Below are 27,961 nucleotides of genomic sequence, written 5' to 3'. Positions count from 1 at the left end.
AAGCATATATCTTTCTAAAAAACTGTGGGTACGTAAGAGAATCCAATTCAAAACCCACCACTTGGATTTCAAATTCTATAGCTTTTGTAGTTTTCAAGATTGAAAGAAATGGCATGTATATATATAGGAGGGAAAGTGTTGAAGTTAGTGTAATTTGAAGGCCTAAACTAAAAAGATTAGACCCTTGAAGAAAGCCAAATTATATTAGCTAGCTAGCTAGCATGAAGAGTTCACTTGGATTTCCAATTTGTGTAAATAAAAATAAGGCTTATATTGGAATTATCCTTATACAATTTATCAATGCAGGCACGGCCTTGCTCTCCAAGGCTGCACTTGTTAGAGGAATGAATTCTTATGTGTTTGTTTTTTATCGGAATGCTGTTGCCACACTTGTGTTAGCTCCATTCGCTTTTTTCCTCGAAAGGTTGCTCCAACGTTACAATTTTAATTTACACTACTGCATGCGTTTGAATTTGCTTATGATATTAACTAACTGCTTGGTTTTTTACTTTGCAGTAACAAGTCAGCCCCTCTATCATACAACTTACTCTGCAAGATTTTCTTTGTTGCTTTAGTTGGGTATGCCGCAACTCCCTTTTATTTTGATCTCATGCATTTACATTGAGGCTTGAATTCTTGATCTACCTTTGAAAAGTAGGGGTCTGGTACCGCTAGGTCACGGGCCTATTAGTACATTGAACTACTTTTATGATGTTTAGTGAGCTAATGTTTAATTAACTCGTACTAAAATTAATTTTTTTTACAATTTCAGGTTCACTGTCTGTCTTAATCTCTTCAATTTCGCTTTAAAATACACCACTGCAACATATGCTTCTGCCAGCATGAACACAATTCCGGCCATTACATTTATCATGGCAGTTTTCTCAAGGTAAAGCCAAAATAAATGAATACTCCCTCTGTCCTAAAAAAAATGTCATGCTTTTCTTTTTGGTTTGTCTCAAAATAATTGTCACTTCCCTTTTTCAAACAATATATTTTACTTCTTTCCATATATGTTCTTGAAGTTTAAAATTTCAAACTTGAATATTCAAAACTTAGAAGGGCAAATTAGGAACTTTTTAGAAAGACAAAGCATGTCCTACACATTTCCTTAAAAATTCTTACTCTCCAAAAGCAACATCTAAATTGGGAATGGAGAGAAAAATAAAATATCAATCATCAAATATTTTGGGAAAATAATAATAAACTTTTTCTTTAAGGAAATTACAACTTAAAGTGTGCATGCTATATGATTTTGAACATTTCAGGATGGAAAGAATTTCTCTGAGGCAATGGTATGGAAGAGCCAAAGTGTTGGGTTCTATGATGGTTCTTTCTGGGGCTATGGTGATAATACTTGTTAAGGGGCCTCCTATTTATTCAGGCACCCAGAAAGGAGCTTCAAACGCATCAATAAACCATATTTCCAGAGGAAACTGGATAAAAGGCTGTCTAATCATGCTCTCAGCCAACATAACATGGTCCACGTGGCTTATTTTGCAGGTTCATCTCTTATATCTCTATCTATATTCGTGTGTGTGAAGTTGTGACCTAAATTTTGTTTCCATCTTTCTCTCTTATTATTTAAGACCATACGTGAACTCCATTTCTAATATCCTGTAACTCAATATATAAGGGTGCTATGTTCTTTAACTTGGATACCCGAACGCTGAAAGAAAAAGGATTAGGGATTGAGAACTTATAATCTTCATTTTTCTTTGCATAATGAAAACTTTTCGTCCATCTTCAATGGAGATGTGACTTCGAACATTGCGCGGGCAAGGTTAGCATTTATGTGTGAATACCTCTTAAATCTGTAGAGAGAAGAGATCGAAGATAAATCTTTGTGTATTGATTTCGGCTGTCCTAACAATATATTATAAAATTAAAAAAGCTTCTTCAATATGGTTTTTGTTCTTGCTTTTAGGCCCCCATTGTGAAGCAATATCCATCCACACTACGTCTTGCAACTCTACAGTACTTCTTTAGCAGCATACAATCAGCAATATGGGCGGTCGCGATGGACAGGAAGATATCATCATGGAAGCTTGGTTGGGATGTGAATCTTATCTCCGTGCTGTTTTGTGTAAGTTCTTCATCCCTAATCACAACTAATCTTGTGAAAGTAAGTTTTACCTATTCATATTCAAATAGACTTTGGTATCTTAAATTTTTTGCCTTAGTGCACTAAGTCCCCCACTAATTTCAAAAAGTTGCATAATACATCCTCTAATTCTTTTTTTTTTTTTTTTGGGAGCAACAAACACCCACAATTTACAAAATGCAGCAAATTACTCCAATATAACTAACTAAGACACAACAGCCCATAAATATTGAACTTCAAAAAAGAAAGCTACTGTTAGAGCATTTCGAATGGCATCTCTAAAATTTGGGTCTCCAAATTTGTCATGTCAAAAATTTTCAATATTCGGTTAGCATATCCGAGAGTAACACGTTTTTGACTCTTTAAATTTTAGCTATCGCAGGTGCTCCAATGGTGCGTTTTCGCTTTACAAAAATTGAAATATTTTAATATTTTTAAATATTCTAATAAATTGTATTTTTTGACATTTTGATAAACTGCTATAATGGCTATATCATACAAAAACTATTAAACAATACAATATTTATTATGGATTAGAAAAATTAAAACAATACAATACTATATGATTTTTTTAATAAAAAAATAAACAATACAATACCATTATTAAAATGAACTAGAAAAAATAACAACCATATGACACTTTTTTTCCTTTTTTTAAAAAACAATCATATGGCACAATCATATACAATACTTTTTTTCCTATTTAAAAAAGCACTCCTCTTTTTATTTTTATTTTTACTTTTTTTGTCCAAAAAAAAACCTTTAAGGCACTATTTATGTTGGTCAAACAGTGCCTCAATGGTTCTTTTGTTCAATTGGGGGGTGGGGAAGAAAAAAAAATGGCCAAAAAACCCAAAAAACAGATTTCTTAAATATTTTTTCCAACGAAACATGCCCTTAACCCAATTCTGGGCTAAGGGCTACAGTGATTTGGGCTTAAAACAATTTTAAAAAAATTAAGCGGGCCTACATAAGGTAGGCTGCAATCGATAGTTGGGTCGTCGTTTTTGATGACCCATTCTGCAACCCAAATTTTTGGGCTCACCAATTGGAGACTCCATTGAACTACTTGCCTCTCTAAATTCAGCCCAAAATCTCTAAAACTTACACCATTGGACTTGCTCTTAGCAATCCATAGCTAAGTCGAGAAATTATTAGATGGTCCTGGTCCATTAATACTTGGTGTACTAGTTAAATACAGACTCTAGGATTGAGAAAATGACTCCACAAGAGTGTATTAATAAATTACAAAATTTTATGATTGAAGGGTTTTCATTGAATTAGTTCACCAAGTGTCAAATAGACCAGGACCATCTAATAATTTCTCAAGCTAAGTCACATAATCGTTCTCAATAGGTGTCGCTTTCATGCTCCGAGCGCGCTCCCGCTCCCATGCTCCGCGCGTGCTCTCGCTCAAATTCTCATTACTTATGACTTAAATTTGCCATTCTCACGCTCTCGCTCTCGAATTCGCTTTCGCACTCGCTCCCGCTTTATGTAACTTAGCTCCATAGATATATGCTGGCCTCCAAAGTTTTCTATCCCTATTTTTTCTGTGTTATGATTTGTTACTTTGTTGTTTTTGTTTTTATTCAAATCTCAATCTTCTTGCCAAAACCCAACTTCATCTCAGTATTGGTTAGAAATCATAGCAACTCGATGTAATTGGTCCAAAATCAAAATCAATCCAGCGGACAGTCTAGATCTCCTTTGGTTGTTGGTAACCATTTATTAATTTGCATGTTGTTGATCAAATGTCAGCTCTCATAATTGGCTACTTTTGTATGTTGGTATATTTAAATGGTATTTTTAATGGTATATGAGGTTGGCCTGAAGTAGTGTAGAGAGAGAGAGAGAAATCAAACCCATAAAATATTTATGCAATTTTTTTCATTAATATATATATATATATATATATATTTTTTTTTTCCTTCAATATTATAATTTATTAGAACAAGCCATTGAAGGAATATATATATATATATATATATATATATATTGTTATTGGTAAGAAACTCACATACCCACTTTGCTCATTTGGAGACTCGAACTGTTAACATTCATTTTCGGAGGTAGATGAGATACCATTGGGCCACTTACACACCCATTTTGCTCATTTAGAGACTCGAACCATTATCATTCATTTTGGAAGGTAGATGAGATACCACTAGGCCACAAGGCCCTTGGTAAAACATATACCTTTGGCTCCTCGTTATTTCCCTTTAGAAACTTACCTATCTTTCTTCATCCTCTCTCTTTGCACCCACCATCACAGAAATTATAATCTATGGGTTGTGTAATTTTACATCATATATTAACTGTTAGTCCTAAGTTAGCCAAATGAGGGTAATTTGGTATCGTTGGTAAATTGTGGTGTTTGTTGCTTCAAAAAAAAATGAGAAGGGTATTTTGCAACCTTTTGACACTAGTGGGTTTAGTGCACTAGGGCCAAAATTTAACCATACACCATCAAACCCAATCGAACCACACAAACCACTCCGACCACCCCACCCCTCCACCACCATCGTCTCTACCTCACCAAGGTCACAGAGCGGGTACACCACGACGGGAGTGACACAAATTGTTCAAGCACGATTCAAAATTAACATACTTTCCTTGAGGAGGGTTTACACTCGCTCCTTGGTTTCTCCATGAGAAATTTGGATGGTTTCTCCACCCGGGATTGTAGGTGTTAGAGAAAGGATTATGTCATGGACGAGAGAAAATAACATTAGCTTGCTCTTGGCTCATTTGGGATTGTATGTCCATGGGGACAATTTGGAGTATTATGACTTAAGCTTGAACAATTCATGTAGATTTTTAGTTTTCTTCCCTCTATCATAAAAACATGACTTAACTGAGAAGATGAAGAACGGTGCATGGAGTTTTCACTCAAATTCTCAAAACGAGTCCATAGATCATCTTCATGCTTAAATAAAAATGTACCTCCACATGAAACATCCACAATTTGCCTATGAGTATCGGATAAGCTCTCATAGAAACATTGGACAAGTTGCCACCTTCGAAGGTCATGGTATGGACACTTCCGTAATCATTGAATCTTTCCTAAGTTTCAAGGAATGGCTCTCCATGACCTTGAGAGAATCCTAGAATAGCTGTCCTTATTTGATTGGTTTTACTTATGGGGTAATACTTCTTAAGGAATTCTTATTGCATTTGTGCCCAAGAAGTAATGGTATTAGCCCCTAAATTGTTAAACCAATACTTTGCCTTATCTCGAAGTGAGAAAGGAAAAAGTTTCATTCTCAAGGCTTCTTCTGGAAAATTGGTGATTTTAACGGTAGAACACACCTTAAAGAATTCATCCAAATGTTTATATAGATCCTCATACTTCAACCCACAAAATGTTGGACACATTTGGATGATACCAGGCTTGATTTCATAATGGTTAGCCCTCACATTTGGCAAACGGTAACATGTCGGAGCATTATTGAGATTTAGAATGTAGTGATCACGAATGACCATTTGAGGATTAGGTAATAGATGAGCACCTTGAGGTGGAGGAACTACATGGGGTGGTTGAGCTATATGAGGTGGTTCGGGAAAAACCGAAGGAGGTTTGTGTTGTGCCATTGAAGTAATTGAATGATTTAGAATAGGAAGAGTTCTCCTTTCACTACCTCTTAATTTCCTAAGGGAAGACTCAATTTCTTGGTCTAGAGAAACGAGAGGATTATGAAGAGCTTTTCATCCACGCATACACAACAAATACACAACAACACAATCACAACTATAACTTCACCACCAAAACATCCACATACATTAATCCCATTTTCCTCAATTCAACAATGCAAAATTTAAAATGGCCTCGACAAAAACCTATGCTTGAACAATAATTTAAAGCAATTGATAGCCTTAACAAGGACTATCCCACAGTCAAGCGATGTGAAATGCACAATAAGAGTTCAAGATACGCTCACAAAAGGTCCAAAGCACAATGTTGTGATCCCAAAGCTTGCTTTTCTTTCAATCAAATACCTAATTGCCCATAGAAACAATGATAAGTAAAATAGTAGAAAATGAATGCTACTAGCAATCAAATAAACACTAATATTAAATTTAATTCCAATAGAACCGTCAATCCCCAGCAACGGCGCCAAAAACTTGATGCGACTCGAGTGTGTCTATCAAAAATAGGTGTTTATATGTGGCAAATGGGACATTAACTTTTATATTTATAAAACCACTAAACAACTATACGTTAGTATAGTGAGAAGGGATCGTCCACTGGGATTATTGGCTTGGAATTTAACGTACTATCAATGACTGTGAGATTGAAAAGATAGTGCTTCGTTTGATTATACACTACTATACTCATGCAATTATATGAAATGCTTTTAATTAATGGGGAAAACACATTGTAATAGAAATGTGGCTACAAGCACATATCAATAATTAAGAAGATAATACAAGTTGTAATGAATAAGCATGAACTATCAAAATCAAGCATGAAATGTCTACCTAACTACAATTACTCTAATGTGTAGCACAACCCATCAAGACTAAACATAATCCGTCAAACTAAAAGCAATTGTATCCAATAGAAACCATGCATGGCCATCACTAAGAACAATTACAAAGAGTACTCAATGTAGAGATTAACCCTCAATTAATCACGCATAAGATAATATGTAACCAATATAGAGAATCAATTGAAAAAATTATCAATATAAATCTTGGTACAACCAAGTTTGAATTCACAAGACCAAGCACTAATTACAATACATAATCGCCAAAATTGAAAAACAAAAAGGTTTAATTACACAAGCTTAGGATTCATCCAAGCCCTAAGTGAAGAACTAGCCACTCATGAAGAAGTAGATGTCATCATGGTGGTCTCACAATCCATCTTCAAGCTTGGGTTTATCATCATCTTCTTCTTCCCTGAGAGAAACCCCAGAGAGAAAAAAGTAGATCTAGAATTCTCCTTCTTCTCTAAAATCCCCCAAAAATGTCCAACCCCTTACAAAATGGCTCAATCTTTTATTTATAAGTGACTCTTGGAGGCCAGAATAAGTCAGACCCGTACATTCAAGTCAGGTAATCCCATAGACCTTGGATGCTCAAAATTGGAGCCCAAAGCACGAGCATTAAAAGATTATGCTTGACTCACGATCGATCGTGAATTTCCTGATCGTGAATTTCCTACGATCCATCGTGTTTTTGCCGGGATCGATTATAAATTTGACAACCATGATTGATTGTGAATTTGCCATAATTGATCGTGAATTCCCACTTTGTGTATTTCCGGATCTTCCCTTCTTTGATGCATTTTGATTGACTCCAAAAAGACTTTAATGGAATGAGCTGATTTCTAATGCAACACCCTGAAAATGAAAATAACGCAAATAAGTATTAAACAATTAATTAATAAAGATAGGACTAAAGTGCTAACAATCATAAGAATAAAGGCTGAAATATGCATATTTCAACACTTATCAATAGGGTATCTCTTTATCGCAAAGGAAGTACGTCTTGGATCTTCTTCGAGACACGAGTATGCTTGGGTGTAAACTTGCTTCCACTCCTATAGATCCTAATATGAAGATCTCCGCTGAGTCTAGAGATCTCCTTTCTGACCCCTTGCAGTATCAGCGCTTAGTACGAAGATTGATTTATCTTACCAACACCTATTCTGATTTGGCTTTTGCGGTTAGTGTTGTGAGCCAGTTTATGCATGCCTTTATATAACTCATATGGATACGGTATATCATATTCATGGACTTGGATTATTCTATTCTTTTAGAAAACAGGTTGGGTTATCCTGTTTCAGTGATGCAGACTATGATGGGTCCAAGACTGACAGACGTTCCACATTTGGCTTTTGTACTTTTTATGGAGACTATCTTATATCTTGGAAAAGTAAGAAACAACCTATAGTTTCGAGATCTTCAGCAGAGGATGAGTATCGTGCCATGGCTCAAGGTATTTGTGAGATTCTTTGGCTTCGATCTTTCTTGAAGGAGCTAGGGCTAGGTGAAAAACAGTCCTCAAACTTGTTTTGTGATAATAATTTAGCCATCATACTTGCTTCAGATTCTATTCTTCATGAGAGGACTAAACATATAGAGGTGGACATTCATTTTATTAAAAAGAAGGCTCGTTCGGAAATTATCAAGTCGTGCTTTGTTCGTTCCTTTAATCAGTCGCCTGATGTATTCACCAAATCTGTTGGTCCATTTTTGTTTCAATCCTTGATTACCAAGCTGGGCTTGATTGATATCTTCACTCCAGCTTGAGGGGGAGTGTTAAAATATCTTTATTTTTTTTTATTAGCTATTTTTAGCCTTTTATTAGGTGTTTTATGTAAGATCCCTATAATCATGGGATCCTGTAGATAAAATCCCCATAATTATGGGATCACGTAGATTTTGGCATATTTTCTGTCTTTCTTTGATTTGGTTTCCTTTCTTTATACTCTATTCTTGTATATAAATATAGATCTTGGCTCTCGGTTTGAATAAGCCAAAACCCAAAACTTCTTCTTTTGTCTCCATTCCCGCTCCCTGACAGTAATTTGTTTCCCTTAGTAAGAAGCACACACCTATTTACTCCTATGGGGACTTAAACCCTCACCATCCACTTTGGGAGGTAGATGAGATACCACTAGGCCACATGGTCGTTGGTTCTTTAATTGTAATTTATGTATTAAATTTAGTAGTGATAAGCCTAAAGACTACAACAACAAATATTAAACAATTCCCATGTTCTTTTATTAAAATTATTGTACTAGTAACTAGTTGTTTTGGATAGTAATGTAAATAAATAAAGTTAATCTAATCTATAAGTTATTGAGCTTATTTCTTTGTGGGCTTAGTTCAAGTTCGTGGTTTGGCTTGACACATTAGATTGTGAAAAGTATTAATTATATTTTAATACTTCTTTCATCAATAATAATGAGTATGTAACTTATTAAAATAATAAAAATAAAAACTATTAGGAATTTTCATATTAACCTTATGAGTTTAACGTACCATTGTTCAAACTCAAGTCATGTAATAAATGACTTCGTGATTAATTACTTAATACTTAAATTCGACTATCTCACGTGATGAACAAACAATATTCAAGTTTTAGAAAAGCTAAGTCCAAAATAATAATGTTCATGAATAACTCGAGTCATACCCATAAATGAAATTTATATATTGTTATTCTTATTGTTGTGATCATGATTGATTGTTATATTACATACTTAATACTTGCTAAAGGTAAATTGTAAAAGTTGTTATAGCATCAACATAGAGAAGTCCAGCATGCATGCTTATTTGCATACTATTTCCACCTCTACCTTCATATAATATATATATATATATATATATATATATATATACCTAAAAATCAAAATTTATGGAATGTCAGGGCATAATTGTCACTGGAATTGGATTCTGGTTGCGAGTTTGGATCGTAGGCAAGAAGGGCCCTGTTTTCGTTGCTATGTTCACTCCATTATCATTTATCATAACAGCCATCTTTTCAGCATTATTGTGGAATGAGGTCCTTCATTGGGGAAGGTTCAAATGCTCTCTCTTATGCTATTATATGTGTGTGCACGTGTGTGTGTGTGTGTATAATATGTATGCATACCTGCATTCTTCAACATTGATGAAAATTATTGTTATATTGGTAACAGTGTTGGTGGGATTATATTGCTAATTGGAGGCCTCTACAGCGTTTTGTGGGGAAAGAACAAAGAAGGGAAAAATAAAACAAATGAACAAAGATCAATTGCCAAAGAGGAAACCACACTGGAAAGCATTACTCGTCAATGATTAGTCGTGCACTGGCTGCAAATGGGTATAATGATACATGAACGCAATACTAATGTATTCAAAAAGACAAAAGACATCTCCTAATAGTGTGGCTTGTAGTTAAGAAACATTTAGCTTGTAACAGCTTGACAGTTATTTTTCTTTTTTTTTCTTCCCATTTTTGATTTCATACAAAAGCAAAAGCAATGTTTATGTATATAATAAGCAGCCTTATGGGGACTTGTGTGTATCTTCTTTTGTGATTGTATATAGCATTTTTGGTTATATATAAAGACTATGGACTAAATGATCATGTGTATGTTAGTTGTTGTTTAATGGTTAGTCTATGAATGGACTTTCTGGCTATGAGTTGGATTTGGCTAGTTTTGTTCCTTTACGTTGTCAAGCAGGTTGTGATTTTATTTTAGTATTGGGGATTGATTCACGCTTCAGCGGGAAGTGGGGCATGACAGTTTACTTATCCCTATTCCATTTTTTATTGATGGTTGTTGCTAGTGTGCTATTTTTAGGCAGGTTATTGAATCTAAGTTTGGGGGTATAACTTCCAACCAATTCCTTCCGTTGCCGGGTTTCATTTGCCACACTAGTATACTTTTTTCATCTCTTCCATTGTTCTCATTACACATTAAGGACAATGTGCGGTCCAAGTTTCCGGATAAGGTAGCTTTGTTGCATTTTATTCATCTTTGCAAGCATAATTGCATAAGTGAGAGTTGAGAATCATTTTGGGCTATGATTTTGATCTTTTGAAGCTGAATGCCATTTCATAGCAAGTGTTAAGAGTCTAATACTTCTTGTATGCCTATGGATGCCATTTAGGGGTAATTTTTAACGTTTTGACAACATGCTTACATTTGTGGTCCACATTGTCTTTCTTATTTATTAAGCATGCTTTGAGGATTGATTCTAGAGTACTTCATTTTATAGGCGCACACTAGCATTCGTTTTGTGGGCCATGAACTTGATTTTTTTATTGCATGGGTTTTATCCCATTTGAGTTGGTGGACTTTGAGAATTTGACAAATTTGACATATTAATCTTGCATGCCAAATAAAAAAAGTCTTTTACTGAGTAACCGAGATTCTTGCCTCATTAAGCATAGATTTCTCACGTTGAAAGGTGAAGGACTCAAATAAGAGAATAAATGTCTTTTTACTGAGTAACCGGGATTATGGCCTCATTAAGCATTGAATTATCGCGTTGAAAAGTGAAAAGTTTAGGATATGAAAAGTTGAGAGTTGTTTTGATTTGTAATCTAGTTGACTTGAGCTATTAAATCCTTAGGGGTGTCTTCACACCTAATGCCCTATAGTTGAATGTTGTTCACTATTCAAGGATTCTAGAATTGGTTTAAAGAGGCATGTTTAGCCTGATTGATTTGGGGACACCATACTTGTTTGCATAATGTTGAACATGTTGGGAAAAACTTATAAATGACTGAGATTTGCATGCTTGAGGTAGTCTTCTCTTGATGATTGTTAAAATGTGCTTTAATGCTTCATAAGGGATGTTGAGTTATGAATGTTTGTGATACCCAAATATTTTCACGTATAGGTTGGCGAGGCCCACACCCGAAAACACGGGAATATCAAAACAATTTAGTATTTAAACGAACACAAGAATACAAGAAGAATAAAAAGAATGAATAAATCGCTGAATGAAATTCTTTTGATAAAATAAAACATTCTTTACAAAAATAAATTCCATGAACTTAAAATTCTAAAATACAATTCAGGAATCTTATAAGTGAAGGACCCCTAAACCATAAACTAATAATCTACCAGTTTATACATAACATCTAAAAATAAATAACAATACTACTTAAAAGTAAACAAGATGAGTAGATGAATGACAGTCTCCCAATTGCGGATCCTCAACTTCGAGACTGAAACTTCTAATAACCTGAAAAATAAATAATAGGTTAGACCCACGAGCAAGTTCCTTTCACCAAGCCTCTGAAAACCGATAAATAAAATACCTCTAACCAAAATCATCATAATTAAAATTTTAATCTTTAATATAAGATGATACATATATATTATATATATAAATATATAAAGAATAGGTTCCTTAATATATTCCTTAAAATCCAAGACCAAAAACCATGATAAAAATTGTAAAATCTTAACTCGTGATTGTCTTAACGCCCAGTTACATTGCACAAGTTTAGCCTTTAGATTTAGTGTCCCCGCAGAGCTCACACAATTAAAAATTGTACAATCTTAACTCGTGATTGTCTTTGTATTTGACATCGTGTAAGAAAAATTATATTCCATAATTTAGTAATCAAACTTAATTACGGATGTACTATTATTATAATTTGAGTAACGTTGTAAACATAATGCTCATAACTTCCTTCTAGAACTAGCTGTTATTGAAGCTCCATCTACAAATGGATAAGACTTCTTCTTAGTGTCCAGGAGTTCTTAAAAGTAAAGGAGTAATAACTTATTTCTTCTTCTATCAAGATCAAGAAAATGGTATTACTCATTTATTTTTATTTAGTAGCCTTTACTTGCATATACAATTTTTTTTTTTTTTTCTTGCATAAAAAGAAAAAGGATTCTTATAGATTGGTTCATGTTTGAGCATCGTGCTTTACTTCTGTATTAATTTGTAATTTACAAATATTCTCCCTAATGTTAATTGTAATTTTACATTTAAAATAAGAAAAAAAAAGTTGCTTAATATTTGTATCTCATAAAAGAAATAAGAAATTTTTTTAATGACTTCAATAAATAATATTTAATAAGAACTTTTACAGAATAATTCTAAATGGTTGGTTCAAGTGGATAAGTGTAATAAGGGTCATTTGTTCACATCGGATCCGAATGAAAAAATGATTGAGCATAAATGGATGGATATGCAGTATTACCCAATAGTTTGAGTTTTTGAATAAATGTACAAGTGTTCACTCGTTACAAAAAATCACTTGACCTTAGTGGCTCACGAAGCATTAGATCTAAAGTTCCTCTTCTTTGATAAAAACAATTCCTTAAGAGGGTTAGTTGAATATCAGCTAAGAAGAAGACAAAAAAAAAAAAAAAAAGAAAAAAAATCCTACTAAATAATTAGTAAAATAGAGTCTATTTCCTTCCAAATTGAAGGTAAATGTGTGGTGTGTGAGTTTTTTAGCGGATAAACAATAATACAAAATAAAAAGAAAACTTTAATGAAAAATGTAGCATAAGGAAGAGATTAATTCTATGAGACAAACTGACAATGGAACCTGCAAAATGATTTGTAAAAGATGGTTGGGCAGTTGCTATTAAAAGGCTGACAGAAGTATCAACTACCGATGAGAGTAGAGAAAATGAGTTTTTTGACATAAAATGGAAAACTTAGACATGTTTAGCATCCAAGTACTCCATGTAACATCAATTTTAGGTTGTTGCTTTTTACATGGACTCGCCCGGTGCAGAGATGAATTATATATATATATATATATATATATATATATATATATATATATATGAATATGATAACTTCAAGTTTTCATAACCAAACTACTTGACACTTAATCTATCAGTGTTGATTTATAAACCATGATTCATGCCTGCACAACTATATGATATGAACTAGTCTCTCTTGCCAAGACAACACGCCATACAAAAAAGACTCGTTCAATAAAGATAGGGTGAGCCACACATACTATTTCATTGGTATATCCATCAAATTAAAATGCATTTTCAATAAAATTGGTCTTCATTGGAATATAAAAAACTTCTAACAAATTAAGAAAATATATATATATTTTAATTTAGTGGGCGTATCAATAACTTGAAAGGTCCGGCTCAAACGATATATACTTCGTTCAACGAATGAGGCTATTGTTATTGTGCATTTAGGGAGTGAGCTCAGTTACCTAGGGATGTCTCATTCATTTCTTTTTCTCTTCATTCCATTCAATTTTCCTAGGAAAGTAAACAATCTCTTCCTACCAAAAAGAGGAAAGTAAACAATCTATTCCCTAGTGAATTGCTTTTGATATATATATAACTTGATCAAGTTGTACGAAGTGGAAAACAAAAAAAATCTTTCGACGTACTACATACATAGTCATATTATCTTGAATTTGCCAATCAATTAAGTTTCTCTCTCTAACTCCATTAGGTAGGATGGAAGAAAATTGGATGGAAGGGAGAGAAGAAGAGATGAGTGAGACACTCCTCCCTTCTTTTTATATTTTTATTTATTTTATAACGAATTAAATCAATAAATTAAGAGCTTTTCTTTTTTCGCCTTCTTTTGTCAATATGGATTGTAATGGCTATGGAAAAGTTATTACTTAGTCCAATCAATTATCAATAGACATGAGATATGTAAGTAATTGTATAAAAAAATGTGCAAGTTTTATTCAATGTTTACTTACATATTCAATAATGAACGGTCAGGACCAATGATCTAAGGACTATAAAAAAATTCATCATGATTATGGATAGTTTGGTCTTTTTGTACAAAGTTTTAGGGTTAATTACAACCACACCCCTTGAGGTTTGCCATATTGACAGCCACATACAACTTAACCATTTTTTGGACAAAGACACCCCCTAGGTTTACAAACTTGAACAATGACACCCCAAATATGATGAAAATACATGTTTACCCTTTGACCATGTAAAATGACCAAATTACCCTCATCCAAAATATCCTTTCTTCTTCCAATTTTTAGATTTTCCCATTCATTCTGTGAGCCCTTCTTCCCTGTCGTCCATCAAGCCGCCACGAGCCCATCACCGTCCCGTCGTCGCCCTCATCCGAGCCATCCACAGCCGCAGTCCATCAAGCCGCCACAGGCCCACAGCCGAGCCCATCACCGTCCTGCCGTTGCCTTCATCCGAGCCATCCATAACCGTAGTCCATTCCTTCATCGTCTGCTCATAGCCATCGCCACCGCCACCGAGCTGAACCAACCTCACTCATCGCATCCAAGCTCTGCCACCACCAAGTCCAACTTGGAAGAGTCAACGCCGCTATCAGTCAACCGCGCCCGTCATCGCCGTTCCGAAGTCAATTGAGCCAACTGCCGCCGATTCTATCCAGCTAAGCTATCCACCGGTGTTCAGTGTTAATAGCCCGTCGCCCACAACCGAGGCCGTCTTCCCGTCGCCCACAGCCAAGGCCGTCTTAAACACGGTCGAGCCCTCACCAACCAAGCCCTCACCGGCAATCGCGAGTCCTCCATGACCGAGCCATCCACAGTCAAGCTCTCCATCGGCTAAGCACTCCATTTTGCTCGCCGGCCGTCGTCCTAAAAGTGCTTTCCGAATCGAGATAGTCACCCATCACACGAATCTAAAACCCAGCTCCACGACACTCGATGACGGCGGGCGGCTCAACCGGTGGAGGGCTCGGCCATGAGAGGAACTGCGACATGGAATCGGCAAGCAAGAATCGAGATTAGGGGTTTGAGATGGGGGTTTGAGAGATACTGTGTGTGTGTGTGTGAGATAGAGAGAAATTTGGGTTTGATTTACGGATTGGGAGGTTGAGAGAGAGAGAGATGAAATGATGAGATGAGATGAGATGAGATAATGAGATGTTGAAAGAGAGAGATGAGATGCGAGGGTAGTTTGGGTATTTTAGGTGAGGATTAAAATATATCTTAAGGCATATTAGACATTTCATGTTACTTAAGGCTGTGTTTGGCTCCGTTTTTTAAAAATAAGGTGTCATTGTTCAAGTTTGTAAATCTAGGGGGTGTCTTTGTCCAAAAAATGGCTAAGTTATATATGGCTGTCAATATAGCAAATTTCAGGGGATGTCGTTGTAATTAACCCAAAGTTTTGTTATTATTATTATTAAATTGCGTTAAAATAATGGTGGCATTTTTTACATTTCACTCCCTCTCTAGCTCGGAAGTCAGACTAGGCTATGGGGCACCTTTTTTTTTTATTTTTATTATTATTATTATTTTACCTTAGCAAAAAAGTTATATTTTTGACTCTCACCGTGAATATTCACTCTTTGATAAAAGAAAAAAAAAAAAAATTAACTGGAAAAATGAATATTGAAAATAAAAGAGACGACCGTATAGCATGTAAAACCCCTAATGAATATATAGGTGAATGTTTCATTCCAGTTGTAAACAATTTTTTATTTTTTATTTTTTATTTATTTTCAGATAGTAATTACTAATTAGTAGTATGTTACTATTAGAGAATCTTTCTTTGCAGGGGTTCACATGCCGATGGTCGAAACTAGGCGTGCTTGAAATGTCGGGACCGATGGACCATTAAGGTGTAACAAAATGACAAAATCATCCTTACACGCGCACTTATTCTTCCCGGTGATCTTTTTTTCATCCTGAAATAATTTATAATAATTGATAAATATACATTGATTATTTAGGAATATTCAATTTTAAAATTTATTGAAAAAACAAACTCTCGTGTTCTTTTCATTACGTTATTTTCTAACCGAGCTATGCTTACATTTGTCTCATACAGTGAAAAATTATAAATGGTAAGAGGAGATATATATATTTTAAGAAATACAAATTGGATACCCAAAAAACCTATAATATATTACCGAGACCAATGATCACAGAGGACGAGAATATATTCTATCACTCTGCCTTTCTTATGTTAATGTTATTCCTTGAATACACAAGTGATAACATTAACATAAGGAATGAAATTCATTATACCAAGGAATAATTTATAATAATTGATAAATCTAGATTGGTTAATTATATTCGATATTCGATTTTAAAATGTATACCGAGTTCAAACTGCTTACATATCTGTCATACATCACAGATGACGTTCAAAATGCTTACATTTCTGTCATACATCACAGATGACGTATGAGAATATATTCTATCACTATGTTATTCCTTAAATGCACAAGTGCAAAAGTGATAGTTAATTCCAATAAAAAGACCCAAACCATCATCTTCTAGAGTTCGATGTATCAATGAATGAATTTATCTTAGAAACCAACTTGCGTCTGGAGCCCAATCTATTAGCCATACCCAAAATTTTTGTTTTAAAAGAATAATAAGTCCAGTTAAATCCAAATATATTAAATTAGATGCCTTTGAGGAGAGAGTTTTGAAAATGAACTAATTAAAGGTGCCTTCGCGAAAAGAATTTTGAAAATAGCCTTATTTTCATATGAACTTTAGGAAAAGTTTTTTAGAACGTCACTAAAAGATTGTCCCTAATAACCTGATTTCTTGTAGGGGACTCTGATACTATATTAAATATAAAAGTGAGAAAGAAACTATATATTGTATTGATGTAAGATATATGGAATTTATATAGATGACGAGATGTGTGGAAAGTAAGAAACCTAAATCCTATATACTAAACCACTAAACCTATACATGGTTAAAATATATTCTACAATACAGTAATAATATATTTTACAACGTAGTAACAATATATTACGCTAACAAACAGCAAGCACTTCAATTAGTGGATATGTCCTATCATTATGCTTTGTTATCATTGTTTTAGAAGCAGATTCCTGTGTAGTACACTAGTACTCTCGAATTCCCATCAACTTGTTGAGATTTTATTAGTTAAAGCATATATCTTTCTAAAAAACTGTGGGTACGTAAGAGAATCCAATTCAAAACCCACCACTTGGATTTCAAATTCTATAGCTTTTGTAGTTTTTAAGATTGAAAGAAATGGCATGTATATATATAGGTGGGAAAGTGTTGAAGTTAGTGTAATTTGAAGACCTAAACTAAAAAGATAAGACCCTTGAAGGAAGCCAAATTATAGTAGCTAGCTAGCATGAAGAGATCACTTGGATTTCCAATTTGTGCAGATAAAAATAAGGCTTATATTGCAATTATCCTTATACAATTTATCAATGCAGGCACGGCCTTGCTCTCCAAGGCTGCAATTGTTGGAGGAATGAATTCTTATGTGTTTGCTTTTTATCCAAATGCTATTGCCACACTTGTGTTAGCTCCATTCGCATTTTTCCTCGAAAGGTACTTTGCACCAACGTACAATTCTAATTAACTCTACTGCATGCATCTGCATGTGTTTAGTTTGAATTTGCTTATGATATTAACGAACTGCTTGTTTTACTTCCTAATGTGCAGTAACAAGTCAGCCCCTCTATCATACAACATACTCTGCAAGATTTTCTTTGCTGCTTTAGTTGGGTATGCACGCAACTCCCTTTTATTTCGATCTCATGATTTACATTGGGCTATGGTTTTTTTTTTTCTTTCTTAGTTAGTACTCACACATACATGCCTTTACTGAGACTTGAACCTCTGACCTCCCTTTGAGAAGTAGGAGTCTGGTACCAAGGCCTTTTGATGCATTGGGCTAGGTTTATGATGTTTGGTGAGCTAATGTTTAACTTGTAATATAATTAATTTTTTTTACAATTTCAGGTTCACTGTCTGTCCTAATCTCTTCAATTTGGCTTTAAAGTACACCACTGCAACATATGCTTCTGCCAGCATGAACACAATTCCGGCCATTACATTTATCATGGCAGTTTTCTTAAGGTAAAGCCAATATATATATATATATATATATATATATATATATATATAGAAAAATAAAAAATCAATCATCAAATATTTTCGAAAAAATAATCAACGTACTTTTTCTTTAAGGAAAGTACAACTTAAAGTCTGCATGATTTTGAACATTTCAGGATGGAAAGTGTATCTCTGAGGCAATGGCATGGAAGAGCCAAAGTGTTGGGTTCTATGATGCTTCTTTCTGGGGCTATAGTGTTAATACTTTTTAAGGGGTCTCCTATTTATTCAGGCACCAAGAAAGGAGCTTCAAACGCATCAATAAACCATATTTCCAGAGGAAACTGGATAAAAGGTGCTCTAATCATGCTCTCATCCAACTTAACATGGTCCATGTGGCTTATTTTGCAGGTTCATCTCTTCTATCTCTATCTATATTCGTGTGTGTGAAGTACGTTGTGATCTAAATTTTGTTTCCATCTTTGTCCCTTTTTATCTAATGTCGTGAACTCGAATTATAATATCTGTTGTAACTCAATATATAAGGGTGTTTGGGTCTTTAACTTGGATATGACAAAATACCTGGACTCTGAAAGAAAAAGGATTAGGGATTGAGAACTTAAAATCTTCATTTTTCTTTGCATAATGAAAACTTTTCGTCTGTCTTCAATGGGGATGTGACTTCGAACATCGCGTGGGTGAGGTTAGCATTTATTTGTGAATACCTCCTAAATGTGTAGAGAGAAGAGATCGAAGGTAAATCTTTGTGTATTGATTTCGGCTGTCCTAACAATATATTATAAAATTAAAAAAGCTTCTTCAGTATGGTTTTTGTTCTTGCTTTTAGGCCCCCATTGTGAAGCAATATCCATCCACACTACGTCTTGCAATTCTACAGTACTTCTTTAGCAGTATACAATCAGCAATATGGGCGGTCGCGATGAACAGGAAGATATCATCATGGAAGCTTGGTTGGGATGTGAATCTCATCTCCGTGCTGTTTTGTGTAAGTTCTTCATCCCTTACACAACTAATCTTGTGAAAGAAAGTTTTATCTATTTATATTCAAATCGACTTTGGTATCTTAAATTTTTGGCCTTAGTGCACTAAGTCCCCCACTAATTTCAGAAAGTTGCATAATACATCCTCTACATTTTTTTTTTTTGGAGCAACAAACACCCACAATTTACAAAATGCAGCAAATTACTCCAATTTAACTTAGTAAGGCACAACAACCCATAAATATAGAACTTCCAAAAAGAAAGCTGTTATTAGAGCATCTTCAATGGCATCTATAAAATTTGGGTCTCCAAATTTGTCATGTCAACATTTTTCAATATCCTGTTAGCATTTCCAAGAGTCATGTCAGCATTTTTGACTCTCTAAATTTTAGCTATCGCAGGTACTCTAATGGTGCGTTTTCGCTCTCTAAAAATTAAAATATTTTAATATTTTTAAATTTTTTAATACATTGTATTTTTATTTTTATTTTAATTAATTAATTAATTTATTTTTTGACATTTTGATAAACTGCTATAATGGCTATATCATACAAAAACTATTAAACAATACAATATTTATTATGGATTAGAAAAATTAAAACAATACAATACTATATGATTTTTTTTTTTATATAAAAAAATAAACAATACAATACCATTATTAAAATGAACTAGAAAAAATAACAACCATATGACACCTTTTTTCCTTTTTTTAAAGAACAATCATATGGCACAATCGTATACAATATTTTTTTTCCTATTTAAAAAAGCACTCCGCTTTTTATTTTTTATTTTTACTTTTTTTGCCAAAAAAACGTCAGTCAAACAGTGCCTTAACGGTTCTTTTGTTCAATTGTGTTGAGGGAGGGAAAAAAAAAAAAAGAAAAAAAAAGGGCCAAAAAAACCCAAAAAACAAGTTTCTTGAATATTTTTTCTAGCCAAACATGCCTTTAACCCAATTCTGGGCTAAGGGCTACAATGATTTGGGCCTAAAACAATTTGTTAAAAAAATTAAGTGGGCCTGCATAAGGTAGGCCGCAATCGCCAATTAGGTCGCTGTTTTTGGTGACCCATTCCGCAACCCAAATTTTCGGGCTCACCAACTAGAGACTCCATTGAAGTACTTGCCTCTCTAAATTGGGCTAAAATCTCTAAAACTTACACCATTGGACTTGCTCTTAGCACTCCATAGCTAAGTCGAGAAATTATGAGATGGTCTTGGTCTATTAACACCTGGTAGACTAGTTAAATATAAACTCTAGGATTGAGAAAATGACCTAACAAGAGTGTATTAATAAATTACAAAATTTTATGATCGGAGGGTTTTTATTAAATTAGTCCACCAAGTGTCAAATAGACCAAGACCATCTAATAATTTCTCAAGCTAAGTCAATAATCATTCTCGATAGGTGTCGCTCTCACGTTCCGAGCGCGCTCTCGCTCTCAAGCTCCGCGCGCGCTCTTACTCAAATTCTCATTACTTATGACTTAATTCTGCCATTCTTAAGCTCCCGCTCTCAAATTCGCTCTCGTACGCGCTCCCGTTTTATGTAACTTAGCTCCATATATATATACTTGGCCCTCCAAAGTTTTCTATCCTTATTTTTTCTATGTTATGATTTGTTACTTTATTGTTTTTGTTTTTATTAAAATCTCAATCTTCTTGCCAAAACCCAACTTCACCTTAGTATTGGTCAAAAATCATAGCAACTCGATCTAATTGATCCAAAATCAAAATCAATCCAGAGGACAGTCTAGATCTCCTTTGGCTATTGGTAACCATTTATTAATTTGCATGTTGTTGATCAAATGTCAGCTCTCATAATTGGCTGCTTTTGTATGTTGGTATATTTAAATGCTATTTTTAATGGTATATGAGGTTGGCCTAAAGTAGTGTAGAGAAAGAGAGAGAAATCAAACCCATAAAATATTTATGCAATTTTTTTCATTAATATATATATATATATATATATATATATATATATATATATATATTGTTATTGGTAAGAAACTCACACACTCCGTCACTCACACACCCACTTTGCTCATTTGGAGGTTCGAACCATTAACATTCATTTTCGGAGGTAGATGAGATACCATTGGGCCACTTACACACCCACTTTGCTCATTTAGAGACTCGAACCATTACCATTCATTTTGGAAGGTAGATGAGATACCACTGGACCACAAGGCCCTTGATAAAACTATATACCTCTGGCACCTCGTTATTTCCCTTCAGAAACTTACCTATCTTTCTTCATCCTCTCTCTTTCCACCTACCATCACAGAAATTATAATCTATGCGTTGTGTAATTTTACATCATACATTAACTGTTGGTCCTTAATTAGCCAAGTGAGGGTAATTTGGTACTGTTGGTAAATTATGGTGTTTGTTGCTTCAAAAAAAATGAAAGGGGTATTTTGCAACCTTTTGAAACCAGTGGGTTTAGTGCATTAAGGCCTAAATTTAACCATACGACATCAAACCCAATTGAACCACACAAACCACTCCGACCACCCCACCCCACCCTGCCACCACCATCGTCTCTACCTCACCAAGGTTACAGAGCGGGTACACTACAACGGGAGTGACACAAATTGTTCAAGCACAAATCAAAATTAACATACTTTCCTTTAGAAGGGTTTACACTCGCTCTTTGGTTTCTCCATGAGAAATTTGGATGGTTTTTCCACCTGGGATTGTAGGTGTTAGAGAAAGGATTATGTCATAGATGAAATAAAGTAGCATTAGCTTGCTCTTGAGGCTCATTTGGGATTGCATGACCATGAGGACAATTTAGAATATTATGACTTAAGCTTGAACAATTCATGCATGTTTCATTTTGAACTCGGGGAGGAGAGAATGATTGATTTTCCGAAGTTTGACTCAAAAGGAATTGATCAAACCTTTAAGTAAGATTTTTGACCTTGGCGGCAATCTCAATAGACCAATCTACATGATATAGATTTTCAGTTTTCTTCCCCCTATCATAAAAACATGACCTAACCGAGAAGATGAAGAATGGTGCATAGAGTTTTCACTCAAATTTTCAAAAAGAGTCTATAGATCATCTTCATGCTTAAATAAAAATGTACCTCCACATGAAACAACCACAATTTGCCTATGAGTATCGGATAAGCTCTAATAGAAACATTGGACAAGTTGCCACTTTCGAAGGTCATGATGTGGACACTTCTGTAGCAAATCATTCAATTTTTCCCAAGCTTCATGGAATGACTCTCCATCACCTTGAGAGAATCCTAGAATAGCTGTCCTCTACTTACGGGGTAGTACTTCTTAAGGAATTCTTGTTGCATTTGTGCCCAAGAAGTGATGGTATTAGTCCATAAATTGTTAAACCAATACTTTGCCTTATCTCAGAGTGAGAAAGGAAAAAGTTTCATTCCCAAGGCTTCTTCTGGAAAATTGGTGATTTTAATGGTAAAACACACCTTAAGGAATTCATCCAAATGTTTATATGGATCTTCATAATTCAACCCACAAAATGTTGGACCCATTTGGATGATACCGGGCTTGATTTCATAATGGTTAGCCCTCACATTTGGTAAGCGGTAACATATCGAAGCATTATAGAGATTTGGAGTGTAATGATCATGAAGGACCATTTGAGGATTAGGTAATGGATGAATACCTTGAGGTGGAGGAACTACATGAGATGGTTGAGCTATACGAGGTGGTTCGGGAAGAACCGGAGGAGGGTTGTGTTATGCCATTGAAGTAATTAAATGATTTAGAATAGGAAGAGTTCTCTTTTCACTACCTCTTAATTTCCTAAGGGAAGACTTAATTTCTTGGTCTAGAGAAACGAAAGGATTATGAAGAGCTCTTCTTCCACGTATACACAACAAGCACACAACAACACAATCACAACTACAACTTCACCACCAAAACATCCACATATATTGATCCCATTTTCCTCAATTCAACAATGCAAAATCTAAAATGGACTCGACAAAGGCCTATGATTGAACAATAATTTAAAGCAATTGATAGCATCAACAAGGATTATCCCATAATTAAGCTATGAGAAATGCACAATAAGAATTCAAGATACGTTCACAAAAGGTCCAAAGCACAATGCCGTGATCCCAAAGCTTGTTTCTCTTTCAATCAAGTACCTAATTGCACATAGAAACAATGATAAGAAAAATAGTAGAAAATGAATCCTACTAGCAATCAAATAAACATTAATATTAAATTCAATTCCAATAGAACCGTCAATCCCCAATAACGGCGCCAAAAACTTAATGCGACTCAAGTGTGTTTATCAAAAATAGGTGTTTATATGTGGCAAATGGGACATCAACTTTTATATTTATAAAACCACTAAACAACTATACGTTAATATGGTGAGAAGGGATCGTCCACTAAGATTATTGGCTTGGAATTTAACTTAATATCAATGACTGTGAGATTGAAAAGATAGTGATTGGTTTGATTATACTAATAATGATTTTTCTATGTAGAGCATGCAAATGAAATAAAGCTAAAGTAAACTTGGATTAAGGTAATAAAGAGAAAGGCTTAGGGCATGGATTATACTACTATACTCATGCAATTATACGAAATGCCTTCAATTAATGGGAAAAACACATTGTAATAGAAATATGGCTACAAGCACACATCAATAATCAAGAAGATAATACAAGTTGTAATGAATAAGCATGAACTATCAAAATCAAGTATGAATTGTCTACCTAACTATAATTACTCTAAGGTGTAGCACTACCCATCAAGACTAAGCATAATCTATCAAATTAAAAGCAATTATATCCAATAGAAACCATGCATGGCCATCACTAAGTACAATTACAAAGAGTACTCAATGTAGAAATTAACCTCAATTAATTACACATAAGATAACATGTAACCAATATAGAGAATCAATTGAAAAAAATTATCAATATAAACCTTGGTACAACCAAGTTTGAATTCACAAGACCAGGCACTAGTTATAATACATAATCCCTAAAATTGAAAAACAAAAGGTTTAATTACACAAGCTTATGGCTCATCCAAGCCCTAAGTGAAGAACTAGCCACTCACGAAGAAGGTAGATGTCATCACAATGGTCTTACAATCCATCTCCAAGCTTGGGTTAATTATCTTCTTCTTCTTCCTTGAGAGAAACCCTAGAGAGAAAAATAGATCTAGAATTCTCCTTCTTCTCTAAAATCCCCTAAAAATGTCCAACCCATACAAAATGGCTTAATCTTCTATTTATAGGTGACTTTTAGAGGCCATAATAAGTCAAACTCGTATATTCAACTCAAGCAATCCCATATATCCTGGATTCTCGAAATTGGAGCCCAAAACATGAGCATTAAATGATTCTGCTAGACTCGCGATCGATCGTGTATTTTAAATGATTGATCATGTTTTTGCCAGGATCGATCATAAATTTGACAGCCATGATTGATCAAAAATTTTCCAGGATCGATCGTGAATTCCCACTTCGTCTATTTCTGGAGCTTCCCTTCTTTGATGCATTTTGATTGATTCCAAAAAGATTTTAATGCAATGAACTGATTTCTAATGCAACAACCTGAAAATGAAAATAACGCAAATAAGTACTAAACAATGAATAAAGATAGGACTAAAGCGCTAACAATCATAAGAATAAAGGCTGAAATGTGCTTATTTCGGCACTTATCAATAAGGTATCTCTTTATCGCAAAGTAAGTATGTCTTGGATCTTCTTCGAGACACGAGTATGCTTGGGTGTAAACCTGCTTCCACTCTTATTGATCCTAATCTGAAGATCTCAGCGGAGTCTAGAGATCTCCTTTCTGACCCCTCGTAGTATTAGCGCTTTGTATGAAGATTGATTTATCTTACCAACACCTGTTCTGATTTGGCTTTTGCGGTTAGTGTTGTGAGCCAGTTTGTGCATGCTCTTCGTACAGCTCATATGGATGCGGTATATCATATTCTTCGATATCTAAAGTCCTATCATGGACTTAGATTATTCTATTCTTCTAGAAAACAGGTTGGGTTATCTTGTTTCAGTGATGCAGACTATGCTGGGTCCAAGACTGAGAGACGTTCCACATCTGGCTTCTGTACTTTTTATGGAGACTATTTTATATCCTAGAAAAGTAAGAAACAACCTGTAGTTTCAATATCTTCAGCAGAGGCCAAGTATCGTGCCATGGCTACTTGTGAGATTCTCTTGCTTCAATATTTCTTAGAGGAGCTAGGGTTAGGTGAAAAACAGTCTTCAAACTTGTTTTGTGATAATAATTCAGCCATCATGCTTGTTTTAGATTCTATTCTTCATGAGAGGACTAAACATATAGAGGTGGACATTCATTTTATCAAAAGGAATGTTTGTTCCGGAATTATCAAGTAGTGCTTTGTTTATTCCTTTAATCAGTCGGCCGATGTATTCACCAAATCTGTTGGTCTATCTTTGCTTCAATCCTCGATTACCAAGCTGGGTTTGATTGATATCTTCACTCTAGCTTGAGGGGGAGGGTTAAAATATCTTTATTTTTTTATCAGCTATTTTTTGCCTTTTATTAGGTATTTTATGTAAGATCCTTATAATAATAGGATCACGTAGATAAGATCCCCATAATTATAGGATCCTGTAGATAAGATCCCCATAATCATGCGATCACGTAAATTTTGGCATATTTTCTATCTTTCTTTGATTTGGCTTCATTTCTTTATACCCTATTCTTGTATATAAATATAGATCTTGGCTCTCGGTTTGAGTAAGCCAAAACCCAAAACTTCTTCTTTTGTCTCTTTTGCTGCTCCCTGATAGTAATTTGTTTTCCTTGGTAAGAAGCGCATATCTATTTACCCCTATGGGGACTTGAACCTTCACCATCCACTTTGGGAGATAGATGAGATACCACTAGGCCACATTTACCCCTATGAGGACTTGAACCCTCACCATCCACTTTGGGAGGTAGATGAGATACCACTAGGTCACATGGTCATTGGTTCTCTAATAGTAATTTATGTATTAAATTTAGAAGTAATAAGCCTAAAGACTACAACAACAAATATTAAACAATTCCCATGTTCTTTTATTAAAATTATTCTACTAGTAACTAGTTGTTTTGGATAGTAGGGTAAATAAATAGAGTTAACCTAATCTATAAGTTCTTGAGCTTATTTCTTTATGGGCTTAGTTCAAGCTTGTGGTTTGGCTTGACACATTAGCTTGTGAAAAGTATTAATTATATTTTAATACTTTTTCATCAACAATAATGAGTATGTAACTTATTAAAATAACAAAAATAAAAACTATTTGGAATTTTCATATTAACCTAATGAGTTTAACGTACCATTGTTCAAACTCAAGTCATGTAATAAATGACTTCGTAATTAATTACTTAATACTTAAATTCGACTATCTCACGTGATGAACAAACAATATTCAAGTTTTAGAAAAGCTAAGTCCAAAATAATAATGTTCATGAATAACTCGAGTCATACCCATGGATGAAATTTATGTATTGTTATTCTTATTGTTGTGATCATGATTGATTGTTATATTACATACTTAATACTTGCTAAAGGTAAATTGTAAAAGTTGTTATAGCATCAACATAGAGAAGTCCAGCATGCATGCTTACTTGCATACTATTTCCACCTCTACCTTCATATAATATATATATATATATATATATATATATACACACACACACACACACACACGAATACCTAAAAATCAAAATTTATGGAATGTCAGGGCATAATTGTCACTGGAATTGGAGTTTGGTTGCGAGTTTGGATCGTAGGCAAGGAGGGCCCTGTTTTCATTGCTATGTTCACTCCATTATCATTTATCATAACAGCCATCTTTTCAGCATTATTGTGGAATGAGGTCCTTCATTGGGGAAGGTTCAAATGCTCTCTCTTATGGTATTATATGTGTGTGCACGTGGGTGTGTGTATAATATGTATGCATACCAGCATTCTTCAATATTGATGACAATTGTTGTTATATTGGTAACAGTGTTGGTGGGATTATATTACTAATTGGAGGCCTCTACAGCATTTTGTGGGGAAAGAACAAAGAAGGGAACAATAAAACAAATGAACAAAGATCAATTATCAAAGAAGAAACCACATTGGAGAGCATTACTCATCAATGATTAGTTGTGCACTGGCTGCAAATGGGTATAATGATAACATGAATGCAATACTAATGTATTCAAAAAGACAAAAGACATCTCCTAATAGTGTGGCTTGTAGTTAAGAAACATTTAGCTTGTAACAGCTTGATAGTTGCTTTTCTTTTTTTTCTTCCCATTTTTGATTTCATACAAAAACAAATGCAATGTTTATGTATATAAAAAGCAGCCTAGTGCGGACTTGTGTGTATCTCCTTTTGTGATTGTATATAGCACTTTTGGTTATATATAAAACTGTGGACTAAATGATCACGTATATGTTAGTTGTTGTTTAAGGGTTAGTCTATGAATGGACTTTTTGGCTATGAGTTGGATTTGGCTAGTTTTGTTCCTTTACGTTGTCAAGCAAGTTGTGATTTTATTTTAGCATTGGTGATTGATTCACGCTTCAGCGGGAAGCGGGGCATGACAGTTTAGTTATCCCTATTCCATT

At 34.4% G+C, this 27,961-nt stretch overlaps 2 protein-coding genes and 1 non-coding gene across 10 annotated transcripts; all 3 read left to right on the top strand.

The window, feature by feature from the left end:
- The first annotated feature begins 137 nt into the window (after positions 1-137).
- On the top strand, positions 138-25,763 carry LOC132274197 (WAT1-related protein At1g43650-like). 7 transcript variants are annotated; one of them, XM_059775414.1, is made up of 8 exons: positions 139-424; positions 517-579; positions 773-889; positions 1,269-1,503; positions 1,928-2,086; positions 7,879-8,050; positions 9,485-9,636; positions 9,756-9,892. In XM_059775414.1, the coding sequence occupies exons 1-7, from the start codon at positions 222-224 to the stop codon at positions 9,616-9,618; spliced, it is 1,083 nt and encodes a 360-aa protein (XP_059631397.1). In that variant the 5' UTR covers positions 139-221; the 3' UTR covers positions 9,619-9,636; positions 9,756-9,892. The 7 variants fall into 7 exon arrangements, with proteins under 7 accessions (XP_059631399.1, XP_059631396.1, XP_059631400.1 ...); XM_059775416.1 differs by lacking the exons at positions 9,485-9,636; positions 9,756-9,892 and adding an exon at positions 25,642-25,763 and having other exon boundaries at positions 138-424; XM_059775413.1 differs by lacking the exons at positions 9,485-9,636; positions 9,756-9,892 and adding an exon at positions 8,162-9,430 and having other exon boundaries at positions 138-424.
- Positions 17,560-27,718, top strand: LOC132274198 (WAT1-related protein At1g43650-like). Of its 2 annotated transcripts, none has more exons than XM_059775420.1 (7): positions 17,560-17,845; positions 17,960-18,022; positions 18,260-18,376; positions 18,529-18,763; positions 19,200-19,358; positions 27,084-27,256; positions 27,351-27,718. In XM_059775420.1, exons 1-7 carry the CDS (start codon positions 17,643-17,645, stop codon positions 27,487-27,489), a joined length of 1,089 nt encoding a protein of 362 aa, XP_059631403.1. In that variant the 5' UTR covers positions 17,560-17,642; the 3' UTR covers positions 27,490-27,718. The 2 variants fall into 2 exon arrangements, with proteins under 2 accessions (XP_059631403.1, XP_059631404.1); XM_059775421.1 differs by having other exon boundaries at positions 17,561-17,845; positions 27,084-27,235.
- LOC132275736 (small nucleolar RNA R71) lies at positions 22,530-22,636 on the top strand. Its single transcript, XR_009470724.1, has one exon. It is a non-coding gene; the product is annotated as a small nucleolar RNA R71 (small nucleolar RNA).
- Positions 27,719-27,961: the final 243 nt, after the last annotated feature.

The sequence above is a fragment of the Cornus florida genome, unplaced genomic scaffold, assembly GCF_030987335.1.
Source record: "Cornus florida cultivar Cherokee Brave unplaced genomic scaffold, ASM3098733v1 CherokeeBrave_3.0.0_Hap2_Chr09, whole genome shotgun sequence".
Taxonomy (NCBI): Eukaryota; Viridiplantae; Streptophyta; class Magnoliopsida; order Cornales; family Cornaceae; genus Cornus; species Cornus florida.
Note: the sequence above shows the minus strand (reverse complement) of the source record. Positions and strands in the feature narration are given on the sequence as shown.